Source organism: Pseudomassariella vexata (assembly GCF_002105095.1).
Source record: "Pseudomassariella vexata strain CBS 129021 chromosome Unknown BCR38scaffold_1, whole genome shotgun sequence".
Lineage (NCBI taxonomy): Eukaryota > Fungi > Ascomycota > Sordariomycetes > Amphisphaeriales > Pseudomassariaceae > Pseudomassariella > Pseudomassariella vexata.
In genome coordinates this window covers 4,480,874-4,499,135 of record NW_024467956.1, presented here as the reverse complement: position 1 = coordinate 4,499,135, position 18,262 = coordinate 4,480,874, and the positions used below count along the sequence as shown (strand labels likewise).

Sequence of the window (18,262 nt, the reverse complement as noted above, 5' to 3'; positions counted from 1 at the left end):
GAGCCCTTGCCGCAAAGTATTCGCCTTGGGGACGCCACAGTGTCGCCGGTAGTCTCAGCCAGGTTCCTAGGAGTCTGGTTCGACCGCAAACTGACGTGGCACGCCCATGTTGAGCGTGTTAAAACAAAAATGGCAACTCAAAAGCTAGCCCTGACAAAGCTAGTCAATATGTCGTGGGGCTGCGATCTTATACGGGCGAGGCTGTTATATACGGTGGTTATCCGTAGCGCAATCGCCTTCGGGGCGACTGCGTGGCATACTATAAGTGAGGAACCGGCAGGGCCAGCTAAGAGCCTGATGGGGATACAGAACGAGTGCCTCCGGGTAGTCTGTGGTGCCCACAAAGCGACGCCGGTTCGCCACCTGGAAGCAGAAGCAGCAATCCCGCCACTAGACCTCTATCTTAGTGCCCGGGCTGCTAAGTTTGAAGAACGGCTACGGCTTAGCGGGAAGAGAAATCTGCTTCGCAGCGCGAGCGCTAAAGCGTCACATATACTCCGGCAGGATAGGCCGGCGAAGAGGAAGCAGGCGTCGCAGCTACTCCGACCGGCAGGGTACACTATGGAGAAGGAGGCCCGGGGCTCCGAGTGGATGAGTGAGGAAAAGGAGGTCCCGGCTGCCCTCCTCGACCACTGGAGGAAGAGATGGCTCACCGGAGCAGAGCATCACGATCGCCAGCGACGCGCTATCGCTGAGGAACCGGAGGGCCCTTCGATGCAGATACCGAAAGGGGGCAAGTATTTCGGCCTGAACCGACTGGAGGCGTCTACGCTGTGCCAGATCAGGACGGAAAAAATAGGACTAGCAGCCTTCTTATTCAAGACAGGGGCTTTTGGCGTGTACTCGCCGCTATGCCGCTGTGGCGATGCCCCTGAGACGGCAGAGCACGTAATCCTCTTTTGCGGGCTGTTGGAAGGACCGAGGGAACGATTACGGGCCGCCATCGCACCACGGCCACTATACTCTCGCAGAGACCTCGCAACGGCAACAGGAGAACCAGTAGTTAGTGGGACTATTGTAAGATGGCTGCTAGGGACGGGTCGGACAGCTTCAAGGCCCAGATAGCATCGATCTTCTCAGGGGGGACTTTGTTGGTAGGTTGAGAACCAACGTAGTATGGTAGTGAACGCAACGCAGTCGCCAATAGGGCGAACCGACGACGCAGCGTATGTATTTAGTCCAGCCATTAGGGCACGGTTTGACATACGGGAGTACTAGTAGAGGTACCGGGGGCTTCGAGCCTACGGCGTATTTAATAATAAAAAAAAAAAATAAATTCCATAACAATAGCTACATAATGGTATAACTACGGTATAAATAGCTTCAATATGTACGGAATTATGTGTAAGTAAAAATGTAGTGTTTTTGCAGTATTGTGCTCAATTAACGTTACCGGTGGGGTGGTGGGGATGGTATACCCTGTCAAGTTGCGAGCCCTAGAGCATGTGCGAACATTTTTTGAGAGCTGGGACACTCGAATCCTGGTCTCGGAGAGTTCGAAGGATTCTGAAGGATCCTGCATCCGGGGTGTCGCTCCGAGAGACCGGCTTACCGGTCTGCACTCCGAACGGCGTGAGCATGCGGCCATGCTTCAGCGTCGAACACGTAGTATATTAGTCTATGTGGCAGGCTGTCCGTAGATAGCATTAATACATATGCTTACAGCTTTATTTGATGTATCATACAGCATTTTCTTGTGTCTTGAAACTGTCAGACAGAATCCCGAGTGGGTAAAAGTTGACCAAATCTGAAAAGTGGTGAGATCACGTTTTCGGAGATTCTAGATGCAACCGTCGTCCAAGAAGCGTTCGGTTTCGTCGTGCATCCCACGCTACATCAAGAAACAGAATTTCTATGAGTTCCTCCCTCTATCCAAGCAGTGGAGCTGTTACTGACATGGTACAACAGTGCGATCGCCAATATCCGTGCAATCATTGTTCCAAGCGTCGGCAAATGGAAAGATGTATTTATCATTCCCATCCAGACACGCGGCATTTATTGAAGTCCCCGCGAAGCCTCGATATCGATGACTCGGCTCTGCCTGCGGAATTCGTCGACTCAAGCTTTGTGCTTTCAACCAAGTCTGGCGTGTCCCCCCCGGGTCTTGGCGGCCAAGATCTGTCACCACTGGCTGCAAGATATGGTTATATCGAAAGCAGTACTTCAAACAGCCTGGCGCTTATCCGTAAAGTGAGTTCAAAAAGAAAAAAAAAAGAAAAACCGTGGGAAGCACGGTGCATTACGCATCACTGTGATTCGCCATCTTTACGACTGTCTGGTGTAGTACTCTCATATGCACTTGAGAGTAGCATATTGTCTTAATGACGGACCGGCTGATTGTTCCCAGTTCGGCGGGAACGATTATGCGCCGCAAAACACATGTAGTCAGCCTTTGACCGGCGAGGACTCGGAGGAAGTGAAATCTCTTATTGCCAGCATGCCTCGTCGCCACATCCTCGACTTATTGCTGCAGGTTTTCGTGTCTGAGATCTCCTGGTAGGTGATACTTTCTCCTTGCCGACGATACACTTATATTTCCGCAGTTGCATCTCCCAGCTAATTCGCATATACTGCCAGGATCGACCAACTGATATATCCTCCCTGGTTCCTTAGACAATACCGAGACCTGTGGGAAAAGGGGCCGACACTCTGTGTTGCTGATGTCGAGTTTCTCGTTCTGATGCTCACGGTCTGCTCTTACGCGACCCAATTCCTACCCTCGCCCTACTATACCCTTGATAGGATCGATGGCATCTCACTCTCTCATATCGACAATATGTGCGCAGAGATGGCAGTCTGTCTCTCACGTATCACATTCCGACTCGACGAGCGAGGCTCCTGGATCCGTGTCCAGCATGTAGTGTTCCATGCTCTCAAGTGTCAGATGGTAGGTGACATGGCGATGTGCTTGGCTGCCTTGGGCAGTGCCGTAAATACAGCGCAGAACGACGGGATGCACCGGGACGAGATCCCACCGATACCTCACATGGATTATCTGCAGAAAGAGATGAGACACAGGACTTACTGTTACCTTTACGTCTGGGACAGTCATCTGGCTCGACTTCTCGATCATGTGCCGCTGTTGCCCGTTGCCGCTGCCCAGAGAAAATGGATTCACATGCGTCTTTTCTACGCCCAAGTAGATGAACACAGCAGCGGGGGAGACGCCGAGGCCGAAACTGACGCCTCGGATAACTATACGGAGCGCCTCCTTCAGGCTCGCCTAGAGAATTTCTGGAGAAATTCGGAGGCGGCACAGGCGGCAGAGTACAACATGATGGCCGCCGATGATCGCTATTACCAGTTCTGCGATGAGTTCCTTGCCAAGCTTCCGGCCAGCTTTAGACTGCAGCCCGACAAAACCTGGGACAAGCGTCACCCGAAGCTCCCTCTGCTGCGACAGATGTTACACATCGCAATCTACCACTCGCTATGCTGGAGCTTCCGGCCTCTCCTCTGGACACTTCAGGATACGGACAGGCTTCCAAAATTCAAACAGGTGCTGCTATACAGCCAGAAAAGGGCCATGGCCGTTGCTGCTCTTCACGTGCTAGATGCTGTCGGCACTCTACACAGATTTCTTGGCGGGAGCCACAGTCGCATCATTGGACTCATAATTCCTACATTCGAGGCGGCCGCCCTCCTCGTATGTCTTTGTCTTGATGTGGAGTTTCCCGAGGAGTATGGTGGCGAGCCAGGTCCGGGTAAAATAAACCGCATAGACCCACTTCGCACGAGCTTAATTGAAGTGACGAGGAGCTCGTGAATTCAGGCAGTGCAAAACGCGTTGCGTCGTCTGCGCATGTTGGCCGATGTCAGTAGTGTGGCCGAAGTAGGTGCTCAAAGCCTTGAAGGGCTTGTCGCCAAAATCGTGACGATGACATCGACGGTATCGACAACATCGGAGGAAGAAACGCTGACGGGCAACCAAGAACGGAACGTGAGGCCACCATCTCATCATGAGATGACACCGATAGCAGAAATCCAGGCCGCGAACTGGTCACTGTTTGTTGAGCCCACAGCAGGTCTCTGTCACGGGATTTCAAGTGCAAAGTGAAGGACGAGAGTGCTCAAGCGAAACAAGCTGCCAGTCACCAGGTAGGTACCAATAGCGTAGTATATGGGACTCAATAACGACAAGTTAATCGCTGCCCTCTCTAAAAGAAGAGGGGTCACAGCAGCCTAGTTATACATTTCCGACCCCTGTCCAGGCCAAGCCACTGTGGCTTATTTGCACCTGACAGGACGCCCTCTCCCTATGGCTTCTGTCCTCAGAAGCCGAAGGTACTCAGCAGGTGTACCTCTGGGGTCCTCTGAAGGTCGACTCCCCAAAGCTAGGAACATCTAGTTCCGACAACCAAAACAACAATCCATCTGCTCCTAACCATAGACTTAGATTCGCCTCCAAGAGAACAATAGGAATCCACCTGCGATCCTTTCGTAGACACACACTCGCCTCCAAGAGAACAACAGGAATCCACCTGCTATCCTCCTGTAGACACACAACTAACTGGTCACCCTTGGACTCATCCGTAGGCTCAGCAGTCGAACTCGCCTCCGGGAAGAATAACAGGAATCCACCTGCTATCCTCCCGTAGACACACAACTAACTGGTCACCCTTGGGACTCATCCGAGGGCCCAGCAGTCGAACTCGCCTCCGGGAAGAACAACAGGAATCCACCTGCTATCCTCCCGTAGACACACAACTAACTGGCCACCCTTGGGACTCATCCGTAGGTCCAGCAGTCGAGCTCGTCTCAGTCAGCACCAGGAATCACACCTGTGCCTCACGATATGCTTTGCAGCGTCCATAGAATCAGCTCCGGCTAGTGACAACCCGTAGAGAGTAGGCAGCACCCCAAGCACCCAAACCGACTGGCTTCTGTCCGAGAGTCCCCTTTTTCCTACAATCCATTTTTTTCCTCCTATATTTCCGTAGTAGTAGCCAATGACCATCTTCCATCCATTTTCTACTCCATGCCTGCCCAATAGTCCTACTTCCTCACACAGGTTTCACCGATTCTCTCCTGCGACTCCACTGGTGTCCTTTCCCCCCATTCTGCCCCTAATCCTTCAACAGTTCTTTTCCTACATTCAACCCAGTCTTCCATCACATCCTATCGGTTCTTTTCCCCACATCAACCTGATCCTACCCTGTCACTATGTCAGCAGGCCCATCTCGGTCAGCCAGCCGACAACTGCGCCCTGACTGCACCCGAATTTCCGGGCGCCACTACACACGTCGCCATGCAGCCTGCTCTCGCTGCTTGGATCGCATGACCAGATGGAAGCCAACAGTTGGCAACACCTTTCCTGTCTGTGAGGACGACGACAGTAGGTTCTGTTTTCTCAGATCTGAGCTCGCCTTACTAACAATAGGACAGGCGGCTCCACGAAATGCACATATTGCCGCGGGCTTGGTGGTAAGCCCTGCTCAGCAGTACGCTCCTTCCCTAACAAGGCCGCTCCTGCGGACTTGGCTGACCTAAAGTAGCCCCAAGGCTCGCTACAAGCGTGCTCGGCCGACCTCGTGCGGGTCGTTGAGTCGGTTGTCTCTGAGGGATACCTTGAGCACAAGGTAAAATTCCCAAATCATTGAGGTGTAGGTCAGGACATGCTGACCAGCTGGTAGGAGACCCTTACTACCGCTCAAATCTCTGTCAAGAAGGCTCTCCAAACTGCGAAGAACCTGAAGACCATGCCTGCAGATAAGCGCAAGGCTGTCGATGAGGGCGCTGCTGCAGCTCAACAGGAGCGAAAGCTCTTGGCCCTGGAACGACAGGCTGCCGCTGCAGAAAAGGCAGCCATTGAGTTGAGCAAGATTCGCACCACCCTGGAGGCACAGTCATCAGATTTGCAGCGTCTGTTGACCTGCCACCAGGAGCTGTCGGAGACGTATGCAGCAGTGGTAAGTCAGCTGGTGCATGCCTAATGATCGTATTCCTCTAATTTCCTTCGCAGCACAAGGATGATCTGGAGGAAATTGCCGGTGATGAAGAGAATGCCGGTGGTGAGGAGACTGATGTATAAACAGCTCCTAAAAAGGTAAGCTGATGTGTTTGGGAACCTCGAAGAGGTTGTGGTCGTGGTTGTGCTTCGTGCTGTGCACCTGGTAGGTACCAGGTGTTTTCTTGTGTCTGGACAGCCTCTAGCTGGCTGTGGCCAATTTGGCCTCGTAGTCTCGAATCAGATCGTCACTGACATCTTTCTTTGCAACCCAAGAGTTCTCTTCTGGGCCGTAACCTTTCCACTTGATCAAGTACTGTCTTCGCCATGCACCACCACGGTGGGCTAATATGGCGTCGACTTCATAAACTTCACTGTCTTCTTCAACAATAGGCACCAGGGGGGGAGCTGGTGCTTCACCATCCCTTTGCCTCCAAATCTCTAACGACGAGATTGGGAACACGTTATGTATCTTGTACTGGGATGGCAGATCTAAATGATACGCCAACCCGTGATCACCAACTACTGCTGCGACCTTGAAGGGTCCCAGGTACTTGTCTGACAACTTTCGACTCGGTCTCTTCTGCTTGATATGTTTAGTAGAGAGCATAACAGGATCACCTACTTTGAATTTCATGTCCAGATGGCCACGGTTATAGTACTTCTCATACGTAACCTGACTGGTTGCCAACAACTGGGCAATTGCGGCATGCTGATTTTGCATCTCAGCTGCCCTTTGAGCCCCAGCAGCGGACCGTATGCTAGCCGGCCCAGATTCTCTCGTGTCATTAGGCCCTTTCGGAAGGTATCCTAATAGTGCCTCTGCTGGTGACGTACCGGTCGCTGAATGCCTAGAAGTGTTATACACGTGCTCCGCCAGAAGAAGCTGGTGAGGCCAGTCTGTCTGCTCGAAGGTACAGTAAGTTCTCAAATAATGCTCAAGGTTCTGGTTCTGTCTCTCAGTCTGTCCGTCGGTCTGTGGGTGGTACGCTGTAGACAGCCGTCGCTTTACCCCTAAGCAGTGGCATAGTGTCCTCCAAAATATGCTCGTAAACAGAGATCCACGATCTGAAACAATCCCGTCAGGTAGCCCAAATGGCCTAAGGACGTGGTAGAACAAGAGGTCCGCAAAGCCATCTGCAGTCAACTTGCTCGACACTGGTACATATAACGAGTACTTCGTAAACCGACAGACAATAACGAGCACAGCATCACACTTTCGCCCCGCCAGTGACACTGCTTGTGGGAGGCCGGTGATGAAGTCCAACGAGATCTCTTGCCACGGTCGGCCTGGTATTGGCAGCGAAGCCAACTTGCCGTAGGGGAGGTGTTGCCGCGGTTTAGTTCTCTGACAGATCGCGCACGTTGGTACGTAGGTCCGGACGTCTTTGGCCAGACCATTCCAAAAGTACGACTTGCTAAGTCGGGCAATCGTCTTTGTCACCCCCTGGTGACCACCAGTTGGGTTATCGTGAAACAATTGCAGCAGCTCGTTCTGGAGAGGGCTGTCATCTGGGATAAACACACGACCTTTGAAGCGGAGCAGCCTATCTTGGCCTTTCTGCCACAGCGCATCTCCGGTCTTCCTGCCCTTGCCTCTCTGTTTCCACGCTTCTGAGCGTACGAAAGGACTTCTCTCCTGAGAGGCCCGAATATCATCTTCCAGGGATGGCAATAGCTCTTCTGCCGTTCCTGGCTGCCCTGCCGGTTGACCACCGGTAGGTAGCTGGTGCCTTCTTACCCGCGCTCTAATGGTCGTAGCGCCTACACGTGGCACTTTAAACTTCATTGTGAACTCAGCGAGGTGCTCACGCCTCGCCTCTTCAGCTTCGCCATCTCTGATCTGGTGGTCTGGTCTTCGTGACAGACCATCTGCTGGGTTCCTAGCACCCGGTCGGTACTCAATCACAAAGTCGAACTCGATCAGGTCCTGAAGCCATCGACTCTGTCTTCCACTGAGCTGGGCCTTCGTAAGGAGGTACTTGTGGTTGAGGTGGTCAGTCAGTACCTCAACAGTGTGCTGGCAGTAGGCTAGATAACGCCTCCATGTCTTGAAAGCTTGAACAACTGCAAACAGCTCTGCCTCCGGTGTGCTATAGCGCAGCTCCGGGCCCTTCAACTTCTGGGACATAAATGCCACTGGTCTCCAAACACCATTCTCCAGCTGTGAGATGACTGCTCCGATCGCGAATGCAGAGGCATCGGTCTCCACCCGTATGGGTAGTGATGGATCGTAGTGCCGTAGGACTGGTGCTTCCGTAAATAGCTGACATAGGCGCCTGAAAGCCTCTCGCCCACTGGTTTGGCTGTGTCGCTGGTACCCGTTCTGGGCATCTACCCGCGAGGTGGCCCTTCTTGTGACATGAATAGCACTCCGCGTTCGCAAGCCACTCTGCTGACGATAATCGCAATGCAGGTGGGTTACTAGTGGGTGGCTGTTTCCCACCATCGGATGCCGAACCATGGGGTTTTTGATCTGACGAGCCCGTACGACGGTCAGGTCGGTTATTATGGGACCCCGTAGTGCTCGGCTTATTGGCTCGACCTTGGCTGCTGCCGCGTAATAGGGTCTCCGCCCGCTTCGCTGCGCCAACAAGTTCTTCTCGGGTCTTTGGCATCCCATTGGATACGATCTGGCGGATCATATCTGGGTCCAGTCGGACCAGTAGAAGTCCGACCCAATATCGCTCTGGCAAGGGTTCGGGCAACTCCGCTTCCAACGTCTCGTAATCCTCCAAAAAGTTCTGCAGCTTCTGGCCTGTCGTATGGTAGCTGGAGTCTCGTCCATAAAGCTTGATCATGGTTTGAAGGAGTTGGGTGTCATCATCGTCGGCATCATTGTAGAGCCACTTCTCCATAGTGTCCTAACTAGTGTTTGTGATGTCCCCCTGGTAATGCGTCTGGACATAGGCCATCCAACGTCTCTTGACTCCTCCTTCTAGGCAGCTGGTGGCGTACCGAATACGGTCAACCTCCGTCTCTGTGTTTGACGAATCGATAGCACAGCGGTTTTTAACTTCAAAGGTAAAAACCTTGAGCTCTGCCCAACTAGAAGCCTTGTATCGTAAAGTGCTCATCGATGGCTTCCACCAAGTCGATTCTCTCAATCTCTTCCCCGGACGGGAACTGGTGTCCGCCGGCTGTTCGTCTGGATCTTCGCCCCTCAAGAGGGCGGTAAGTCGGTCTCTCTTCTTCTGTCTGAGGCGCTTGGCTTCTGCAGCCGCCAAGGCTCTGTCTAGCTCCTCATCGGTACAATTGTCGACGTCGATTTGTCCCGAAGGGGTCACAACGGGCTGTGTGTTGGAGTCAAAGCTGGACCCTTGCCCGCTACCCTCTGTCTGCACTCCGGAGGTCATTGTCGATAAATAGAAGCTCTGTCGCACTCTGCCCAACGGTCCGCACTCCCTCTGGTAGGTTGGAGCGATTAATATGTCACGGGATTTCAAGTGCAAAGTGAAGGACGAGAGTGCTCAAGCGAAACAAGCTGCCAGTCACCAGGTAGGTACCAATAGCGTAGTATAGGGGACTCAATAACGACAAGTTAATCGCTGCCCTCTCTAAAAGAAGAGGGGTCACAGCAGCCTAGTTATACATTTCCGACCCCTGTCCAGGCCAAGCCACTGTGGTTTATTTGCACCTGACAGTCTCAATGTGGAAGGTCCCGACAACTACTATCATGGATGGGGGACATTCACGAACGATACTGTGAGTTGAAATAAAGCGGACTAAACCAAGTAGAATGGCGGCTGCTGGTACGTAGTCGAGTGATAGAATCCAAGGCTTGAGCGTATAGAGAAATTCTATACACTAGTACATAGAGCAAGCGCGTGAATTCCTACAAGTGATCCGACCTTGTATAGTATGTATGTATTTATGAACGTGGAACATGATAATTTCGCAAACCACCCCTGGTTAACAGCTCTACTGTTTCATAGATCACAGACGTGGTTGTTGCTAGGCAACAGACGCTATGGAGGACCCCCAGTTGGTGACTAAGCCTCGATTGATTGGCTGCGGGCAAGACGAGGGCGTTATTATGTACCAGGGGATGCCGCCATTCCTGCTCAAGAAGAGCTATGAGAACATCTCAAGGTCAATGTCGCTTGAGAGAGTCATTATTGGTTGGCATGTAGACCTGTGTAGTTCGTAGGAAGGAGGCCAATTAATAACTGCAGATGTGAATGATGACGGTGGGGGCGGTTCTCGGAATTGGAATTGAAGCGCCTCACTACTAAAATATCGATTGACCCTGGGAACTCATGAGATGTTACAGAGGCGATGGCGATCGAAACAGCCGTTTCAAACCGTCCAGACGGCGGGATAGCGATCCGCGCAGCAAATCCCCTACCTCCTAGAGTCGCATCTCCCGAAATTATCAAGAACGACCTCAAGTAGGCCCGCCACGGTCTCCAATGCAGCCGCCCACTCGTGCTCCTCCGGAGCTAAGACAGTTATAGAAAAGCTGACGAGGCAATCCCCGGTCCATCCTGTACAGAACTCCGCTCAAGCACCTCGGCCCGCTGAGCTACAGAACCCAAGCCCATTGACATACAAGGGTCCGGTCAAGCCAGCCACAAGAGCCGGTCCTCGATCCCACTATACGGCAGTAGACGACGGAAAACCCGCCCCAGGATGAGGACACCAATCGCAACGTTGTTCGACAGAAGAACAACACGAAATCTTCCCGGGTTGATCCCTTGAGCGGCCATCGAGGCGATCTCCAATCCGACCTCCTGATCCTGCTCCAATTCCTTGCACCCCGGGCGCCGATCCAGCTCTAGCTCTAGCCCCCGCCCAGCAAACAACAAGTCCACCTCGGGATGAGGACAACAGTATTTTTCATAGACGAAAAGGTACTGAGTCTTCCCGCTTCGATTCCTTGAGCCGGCTAGACCGGGGAAAAAGTAGGATCGTCGAAGCGATCTCCTATACGGCCTCCTAGGGTCTACTATCCCACCAAGTTGCCCCAGAGCTGAAACGACTAAAAAAGGCCATCAAGACGATCTCAGATATATCCAGTAAGTCAACCACAAGCACATCAAATCCCGGAGATACCAGAAATCCTGAGCACGTTTACAGGAGAGCGTCCAGTCCGCCATATACAAGAGCTAGTGTTCAATCGGACAGAGAACCTTGCATAGCAGACGACGGAACATCCCCTGCGAGATGGGAGTCTGGGTAGGAGGCAATACTCTCAAACAGGCCCGAGCAGAGCTGGCAAAGCATTCGCTGCTTGGAACAGTCATCCCAAGAGACCAAGACGAGGTGGGCTACCTTGACTGGTTTCGCTGTCGAACATCAGTGAAGTTCGGTGGCCCATTTTGCTCTTCGTTTTGGGATACTCTGGTCATGCGAGCAAGTCCATGGTCAGCTGCGGATTGTGTTTGGCAAATTGCTGGGGATACAGCATATTTGCGGTCTTGCTCTGGACGTATCGATTCACAGGACTGACGCCTTCCAAAGACCTAAGAGTGACAAACTGGATCTTCTCTGGCCTGGCCCACTTCCAGGCTGAGGAGGTCATGCTGACTACACGCGGGCTCGCCGCCTTGATGAGGTGAGGCGTGAGAATCTTTAGGAGAAGGGCATGCCCAAGGTGGTTGGTGCCCATCTGAACCCCATAGCCATCCTTCGTGAGCTTTGGTGGGCAGCCCATGACTGCAAGCAACGGTTAGTACCATAACCAACAGAGTATGGCCAAATATTGCACTCTCTAACTCGGTTATTGGATTTCTTGTCCATGACTCAATTCTGATAATGACTCGACATCTAATAAATCTTTCTGGAGCCGATGGGGTAACTTACGTCCAGCATTGAGCATCAGAATATCCAGTCGACGAGAAGACTCAATAACTGCCTTGGCCGCGGCCTTAATGAGTCGAAGGAGGCCAAATAGTTTTCCAGGAAGGCGACATTTGCGCCTGGAACGTGGCTCTTGACGTCGGCAACTGCCTCGTTACCCTTTTCAGGGCTGCGGGCGCTCATCCATAGCTGTGCGGGCTTGTGTTTGGCTAACTTGAGGGAGGCCTGCTTTCCCAAACCACTGTTGGTGCCGGTAATAAGTTATGCCGACTTGGACGAGTCGCAGGTTGTGTAGCTGCTTTCCAGGCGAGCTACCGCCTCCGGACTGGGTTGATGAGTTGTCGGATGGGGTGAGATTGGACAACGGCCTGATTTGGCGTGGGGTTGCATCGTCAGCTAAATGGTCGACATCTGCGCCTTCGGTCTGGCCATTCTCGTCCAACTCGGTCGCGTCGCGTCGTTGTCATTTCCGTGGTGTAGAAGCAGTCGACATTGGGGGGGGACAGCAGAGAACGTTTTTTTGCTGGGGGTTGGATCATCGACGCCAGTCAACCATTTGTTGACTTTGTTGTAGTAGTTCATTGATGCACGCTGAGCCTGTCACGCTGTGGTTTCTGTCGAGAAGATAACATTGAAGCGGTCATGGTGAGCTCAGATGATGTGGTTGCTGTGGTGCACCGATAGATTGCTTCATGGTACCGGCCCGGCATCGCCCAGCCTAACGCGGCCCGGTTATATATGTATATGGAATATCATCAGCCCAGTTGTTAAACTATTGACTCTTTTGGGTAATGATATCTAGAATACGTGTCTTTAACTCCGTTAATTAATTTACAAATTTTATACCTCTATATTCGCCTTATCCTCTTATGGAACTCATTCTACCCTTTAAAGCGCCCGTTCTGCCCTCTAAAACGTCTCATTTAGGTCATCGTTTTATATATACCAGTCAATATCTATAAGAATCTCCCCCCTCAGTCCTGCGGAGCCCTGCCTTCCTGCACATTGGTTCATTCTCGCTCTGCTGGGATTGGCCTGCCGATCCAGTAAGCTGTTACAGTAGCGTGTGGAGGAGTCTAATCGGGATCTCGGGTAATCCATGGCTTATGCAATGGGTCGGGAATGTTTGCTGAAAGAAATGATATGGGAAACGCGACGAGGAAAAATATACGTGGGAAAAGTAACAGCAAGAGAAACACGACGAATAGACCTAAGACAGCCCCCGCTACGGGAGCCGGCAAGCATGATGTGGTTCTAGCTTCCGACTACCTAGTCAATGTATAGTTCTCTTTTCCATTGATCGACGTTCGGACTGACTGTATGCTTTGGCAGGACCTACCGATTGGGACCCGATGAAGACCAAGCGAAGCCTGTGCTGGACCGCGCAAGAGGAGCGGCTCATGGAGTGGCAGTTCTACGATATAAAGGGCAATACCTTGACCAGACAAATTCACGGTGTATGGAGAGATATAAACCAACGAGGGGCAGTGGGATGATGCGTGCTTTGGGAGTTGTGGCTATGGCTTTGAATGGGTCATCATCAATTCCTGATCATGCCCCTCATCCAGACGAGTGACCAAGTAAACGAAGAGGTTGACTCGAATATTCTCATATCCATCTGGCAATATAGCGACTACCAACGGAGAAATATCTTCGACTACGCCAAATCCCTACCTGAAAAGGCCCCGTCCACCCCTAACCAACTCCTCACATTCACGAAAAGCACTGCTCATCCCGCACCCGGCAACGAAGACATACCTGGCAACTCACAAAAGCATGAAACCCTGGTACTATACGCCGCCAAAATTCATACACATGTTTCTTCCACTAGGGTTGTTGGCACTCTTCACCCACCATATCATAATTTTGTCTGTTCCAGGTCTTTACGTCGCATGAACCACCAGCACCATGGACGAACCGGCGGCGTAGAGCGTTGACCGCGTCGTGCAAGAGCTCTGGAAGGTTCACGTCGATTCCGAGATGATGGTCTCAGTCTGCCCGACAATCTTGAAAAGCGACTTCGTGACCATGAGATCAACGGCAAGCAGCTGGTCCATCCCTATCCTTGCCTTGGATGTACGCAGCGTTTTTGAATCGCTCGCTAGCGCTTGGACGAAAAATAAACACCACCAGCTTAGCTCTGGACGGTGAATTCTGCGGCTTCTTGGGCTATATATGGCATTAGTCTTCGTTGCGACGGAATGGCTAGGAGAGCAAGATCATGTCACAAAGTCATAGACGACTATGCCAAATGGCATCAGCAGATGAACATGATTCTCCAGATAAATTGTAAAACGTCTCCTTACACTCAACCTCGGCCTCGATGATCTCGTAGACATCAGCGGCCAGTTGACTGAGCAATTGTTAACACATGGCCTTTAGCTGCAATGGATCCTCTACGTAGATATCCACATCCTCCTCCGAGTCATCGTCGTCCGTGTGCATGTCCGATACTGTGCTGTGACTTATGAAATTGTTGAACCGGGCCATTGCACGATAGATGATTGCAAGCTTGTGGCAGGTTGGACCGTGTCCGTTGTTCGATGTGCGGATGTCTCTTCGCAGACCGCACGCCTTCTTTTTGTCCATGCGCAGCTTGCTTTGAGTGACAGCGCCGATGGAATCGAGGTCGAGACCTACTAAGGACTCTCTACCTCCCTACTACTTCGAGTTCTCTCTAGTCAATCTCGAGTAGCCTAGCCGGTATTGGCTTATAAGTTGGATGCATCCTTTTGGCTCTGAGAGCTGGCGCTCATAGCCGGTTGGGAGGTAGGGAGGACCTGCTTAGACTGCTCCCTCTGCTTCACCTTGCCATAACCGTAGACAAGGCCGCTGAAGAATCCCAGGAGGATAGCCGAGACGCTACCAAACGTGACGGGAGCATCGAAAAAGACGATACCGCTGATAGCGAGCGGGAGCTTGTTCAGATAACCGACGAACGAGTACGTAGTCGACGAAGTCTTGCGAATACACCAGGCAGACGAGTACGAGATAAAGATAGCACCCAGGCCAGAATAGAGCATGCTAATCATAAGGTTATTGCGCGACTCGGCAGGGAAGTTCTTAGCCAGATTAGCCGAAGACCAGTCCTCGGTAACTAGAGAGCAGATGATCATGATAGGGAGGGAGAGCAAGTTATTATAGAACATAGCTAGTTAATTCCGGTTAGTTTAAGTGGCAATGCCTAGCCTAGTAGTTAATTAAAAACTTACTGTCCCAGTCCTTAAAGTTCAGCGAGGTGATGAACTTGCGCGTACCCAGTACGTACGAGGCTGTGCAGACGATGTTAAGCCCCATCCACGCGTACCCAGCGTTCAAGGTTGAAATAGCGACAGCAGTCTCCACCGAGTGCCCAACCCCATTAAGGGCGGCCTGGATATCAGCCCACGCAGCGACAACAGAGCTAAGCACCATACAGCCGAACGACAGCAGAAGCAGCGGGGTGACGTTACCACCAAACCACAGGACCTCACCATAGGCGATAACGACAATAGTAAAGTTCATGAAGATAGTATATACCGGAACAGATAGAAATTGAAGAGACTTGGTGCTGGTGTAGATCATGCCGACGAAGAACACAGACACGGGGAGCCCTAATCCGGTGTTAACACGGCCGGGAATTGCACGAGCGTCATTTAGCTGTCGCAAACATACATCTCTTAGCCTTGCCGCTTTCCAAGGCAGCGAGGTTAGGGATCAACCCATCTGCTTCAAGACCACAATTGCAGCCGTGCAAATAACGGCCTATCGCATAGGTGTCAGCTGCAGGGTCTTCATGAAGTGCCAGAGTGTCGTGGCGCATACCTGAATAGCCAGATAAAGGAAGTTCAAGTTCCAGGACGAACCGGAAACGACATATTTGTTCACGACCGTCATGCTGATCGAGGAGAAGCAGTAGGCCAGAACAGCAGCACCAGGGTTTTTCTCGAGTTGGGAGAGAATGCTACCCTTGCCACTATCGACGCGAGCCCGGTGATGGGGCGTGGGCTTCAGCAGAAAGCTCTCCCGCTCACCGAACTCCTTCTCGTCCATTCCGCTCATCTCGAGATCCACATTCTTCTTGTTCGACATAATGGTTCCGTCGTGGGATCAGAAGGTCCCAAACGAAAGGCTCGAGGTTGGCTACCCCACAGGATGACGGGGATGAGAAAAACAAATCTATTCCCTGAGGGACGCTGCTCGATACAAGAAGCACGTTTGAGTTCGCGAGAAACAGGCGACAATCGAGACGGCAGGTCTGTGACTTAAAGTCAAAGACAACAGGAAGCGAGGAAAATAGAAAGGCGATAGGACCTCGTCAGCAAACTTGACGATTACTCGCTTTGATACTACAGAGGAAAGGCAGAGTTGCGAGAGCGACGTGTTGAAATCCAGGTGTTGAATTGCAACAGACACGAATCCCAGCAACGGGCTTGATCGATTGATTGATTGAAATTTAACGTCTCATCACGTGAGACGTGCCGGGCGCAGTGCCGGCATGGTCAATGCTAGTCGAATCTATGTTACAGGGGACTGTCTTCATCTAAGATTCCTGTTCAGTGCGATGGGCAGATCTCAGTAAAGAAATTGGTCTCCTCCGCCCATTGGCAAAACAAACGAGCTCCCTTGGCCGTGCCTAGGAGGGAATCTATACTATTCTTGGCCATATGCGCTTTTAGATGACCGGGCGTGGCCTTGCGGCCGCGCTTGCAAAAGTAGAAGTGGACTGGTGTCTTTGTCTTTCCACACCCGCAGTTGAGCAGTGCGTCGCGATGCTGGAGTCTCTCGTGGTAGGTCACGAAATCCCCGTGGTGCGACCTCGCTGCGAGTAATCTGCCTAGGTGTTGCCGGGGCAGGCCAAGTTCGGGGGGTCGCGGGTGGATAGCGATCCCTAGATCTCGATACTGTTGAGGGCAGGTAGTGGCCCATCGATCGTTGAAACTCTTCCAAGTGTAGGATCTCGCGATTCTCTTTATATGTGCGAATGAGGCCGGGTGTTGTGTCTTGGGTGGTTGCTCACAGGCCGCTTTGGCCTGGACATTTGCTTCTTCGTTTCCGGGGATGCCTACGTGTCCTGGGCACCACCAGATATACACTTGTCCCGGGGATGTCCAGGGTTTTCGCTTTCTCTGTGACCAGGTTTTGGACAGCTCTTGGAAGGCGGTGAACTTTGCTTGACTGCTTCCGGGACTTGGACAGATGAGCCTACCCGCAACCGCGAGATTATCGAGGCAGATGTGGACGTTATCTGCCATGCTGTTGGACGGAAGCTTTACAGCCTCCTGAAGCCCCCGTAGTGATGCGTGGGCTTCCGCATCGTATACCTCTATCTGAGAGCCCAGTAGTTCGGACCCGCAGAGTAGTCTTTTACCGGCCTGATAACCAGCCCAGCCTGCTCCAGCTAAAGTCCTGTCGCTATGGGTAGCCAGCGAGCCGTCTGTATAGATTATTATATCGCGCTTTGAAAACTCGTTTATCCTTTGTAGAAACGAGCGGGCAGCCTCCTCCTTTGACTGTCCTGGCGGGCTTGCCAAAGGAGGGTTAGCGTCTGGGGACAGGGGCAGGTGGCTCTTACCCCGTGGCTTGAAGGGGGGAAGTGGGGCTTGACTAAAGCTTAAATTAGAAACCCCATTGTGGTGCATCCCTATCTGCTGTTATGGTCGAGCAACAGGATCTGCCAGAGCCAAATGGGTTCGTTGCCGGCCCGCAAGGTTATCGTACGGAGTTCGACCAGGGTCGAGAAAGTGGGAGGAGCCGAGGCCAACAGAGGCCGAGGCCGGCCGCGTAAGGCTGTCGCAGAGGATCCAACTATGGTTGGGACAACGGGAGTGAAACGAGGTCGAGGTCGGCCTCACAGAGTTGAGAGTACAAGGTTCGGCCGGTTCGGCACGGGACGAAGACATAACGTGATCCACAAGTCAGTGACCCACCCAAGTCAGTGACTCAGTTTTCGCGACATTTCAACCTCCAACTTGACTTATACAACTTTCCACGATTCCAAATGCCACGTATCTCAAACGAAGCCAATATTCAGTTGGCTATCCAGGCTAAACGTCGAAACCCAGAATTAAGCTGGAACCAGCTCAAATTGATCTACAAAGCTGCCGCCAGTACCATCAAACGAAGATACAACGGAATTCAACCACAGCACATTACCAACGCTACGAAGCGGAATTTGACCACGATAGAAGAAGAGACGATTATTCGACGTATACTTGAGCTAGATTTGCGAGTATTTCCTCCCCGCCTTCAAAACGTGACCGATATGGCCAATATACTCCGACGCGCACGCGACGCGCCACCCGTGGGCAAGAATTGGGTTTCAAATTTCGTTAACCGACAACCACTCCTCCGAACGCGTTTAAATCGTCGAATTGACTACCAGAGGGCATTTAACGAAGATCCCATCGCATATCGCGCGTGGTTTAAGCTTGTTGCCGACACAATAGCGAAATACGGGATCACGCGGGAAGATATATATAACTTTAACGAGACAGGGTTTTTAATAGGCATGATCATGACTGGAATGGTCTT

General features: G+C 52.0%; 4 protein-coding genes across 4 annotated transcripts; 1 reads left to right on the top strand and 3 right to left on the bottom strand.

The window, feature by feature from the left end:
* The first annotated feature begins 1,881 nt into the window (after positions 1 to 1,881).
* BCR38DRAFT_494240 (uncharacterized protein) lies at positions 1,882 to 4,448 on the top strand. The gene is made up of 4 exons (XM_040864716.1): positions 1,882 to 2,190; positions 2,348 to 2,496; positions 2,578 to 3,748; positions 3,773 to 4,448. Exons 1-4 carry the CDS (start codon positions 1,897 to 1,899, stop codon positions 4,055 to 4,057), a joined length of 1,899 nt encoding a protein of 632 aa, XP_040721779.1. The 5' UTR covers positions 1,882 to 1,896; the 3' UTR covers positions 4,058 to 4,448.
* Positions 4,449 to 8,811: 4,363 nt separating this feature from the next.
* Positions 8,812 to 9,303, bottom strand: BCR38DRAFT_405176 (uncharacterized protein; the record flags this gene model as incomplete). Its single annotated transcript, XM_040857934.1, has 1 exon — positions 8,812 to 9,303. One exon carries the CDS (start codon positions 9,301 to 9,303, stop codon positions 8,812 to 8,814), a length of 492 nt encoding a protein of 163 aa, XP_040721778.1.
* Positions 9,304 to 11,294: 1,991 nt separating this feature from the next.
* On the bottom strand, positions 11,295 to 11,603 carry BCR38DRAFT_480644 (uncharacterized protein; the record flags this gene model as incomplete). The annotated part of the gene is made up of 1 exon (XM_040863294.1): positions 11,295 to 11,603. One exon carries the CDS (start codon positions 11,601 to 11,603, stop codon positions 11,295 to 11,297), a length of 309 nt encoding a protein of 102 aa, XP_040721777.1.
* A 2,857-nt stretch (positions 11,604 to 14,460) lies between these two features.
* Positions 14,461 to 16,149, bottom strand: BCR38DRAFT_494228 (GDP-mannose transporter; the record flags this gene model as incomplete). Its single annotated transcript, XM_040864715.1, has 4 exons — positions 15,554 to 16,149; positions 15,451 to 15,493; positions 14,962 to 15,342; positions 14,461 to 14,900 (listed from the first exon to the last, which is right to left on the bottom strand). Exons 1-4 carry the CDS (start codon positions 15,818 to 15,820, stop codon positions 14,461 to 14,463), a joined length of 1,131 nt encoding a protein of 376 aa, XP_040721776.1. The 5' UTR covers positions 15,821 to 16,149.
* Between the last annotated feature and the right edge of the window lie 2,113 nt (positions 16,150 to 18,262).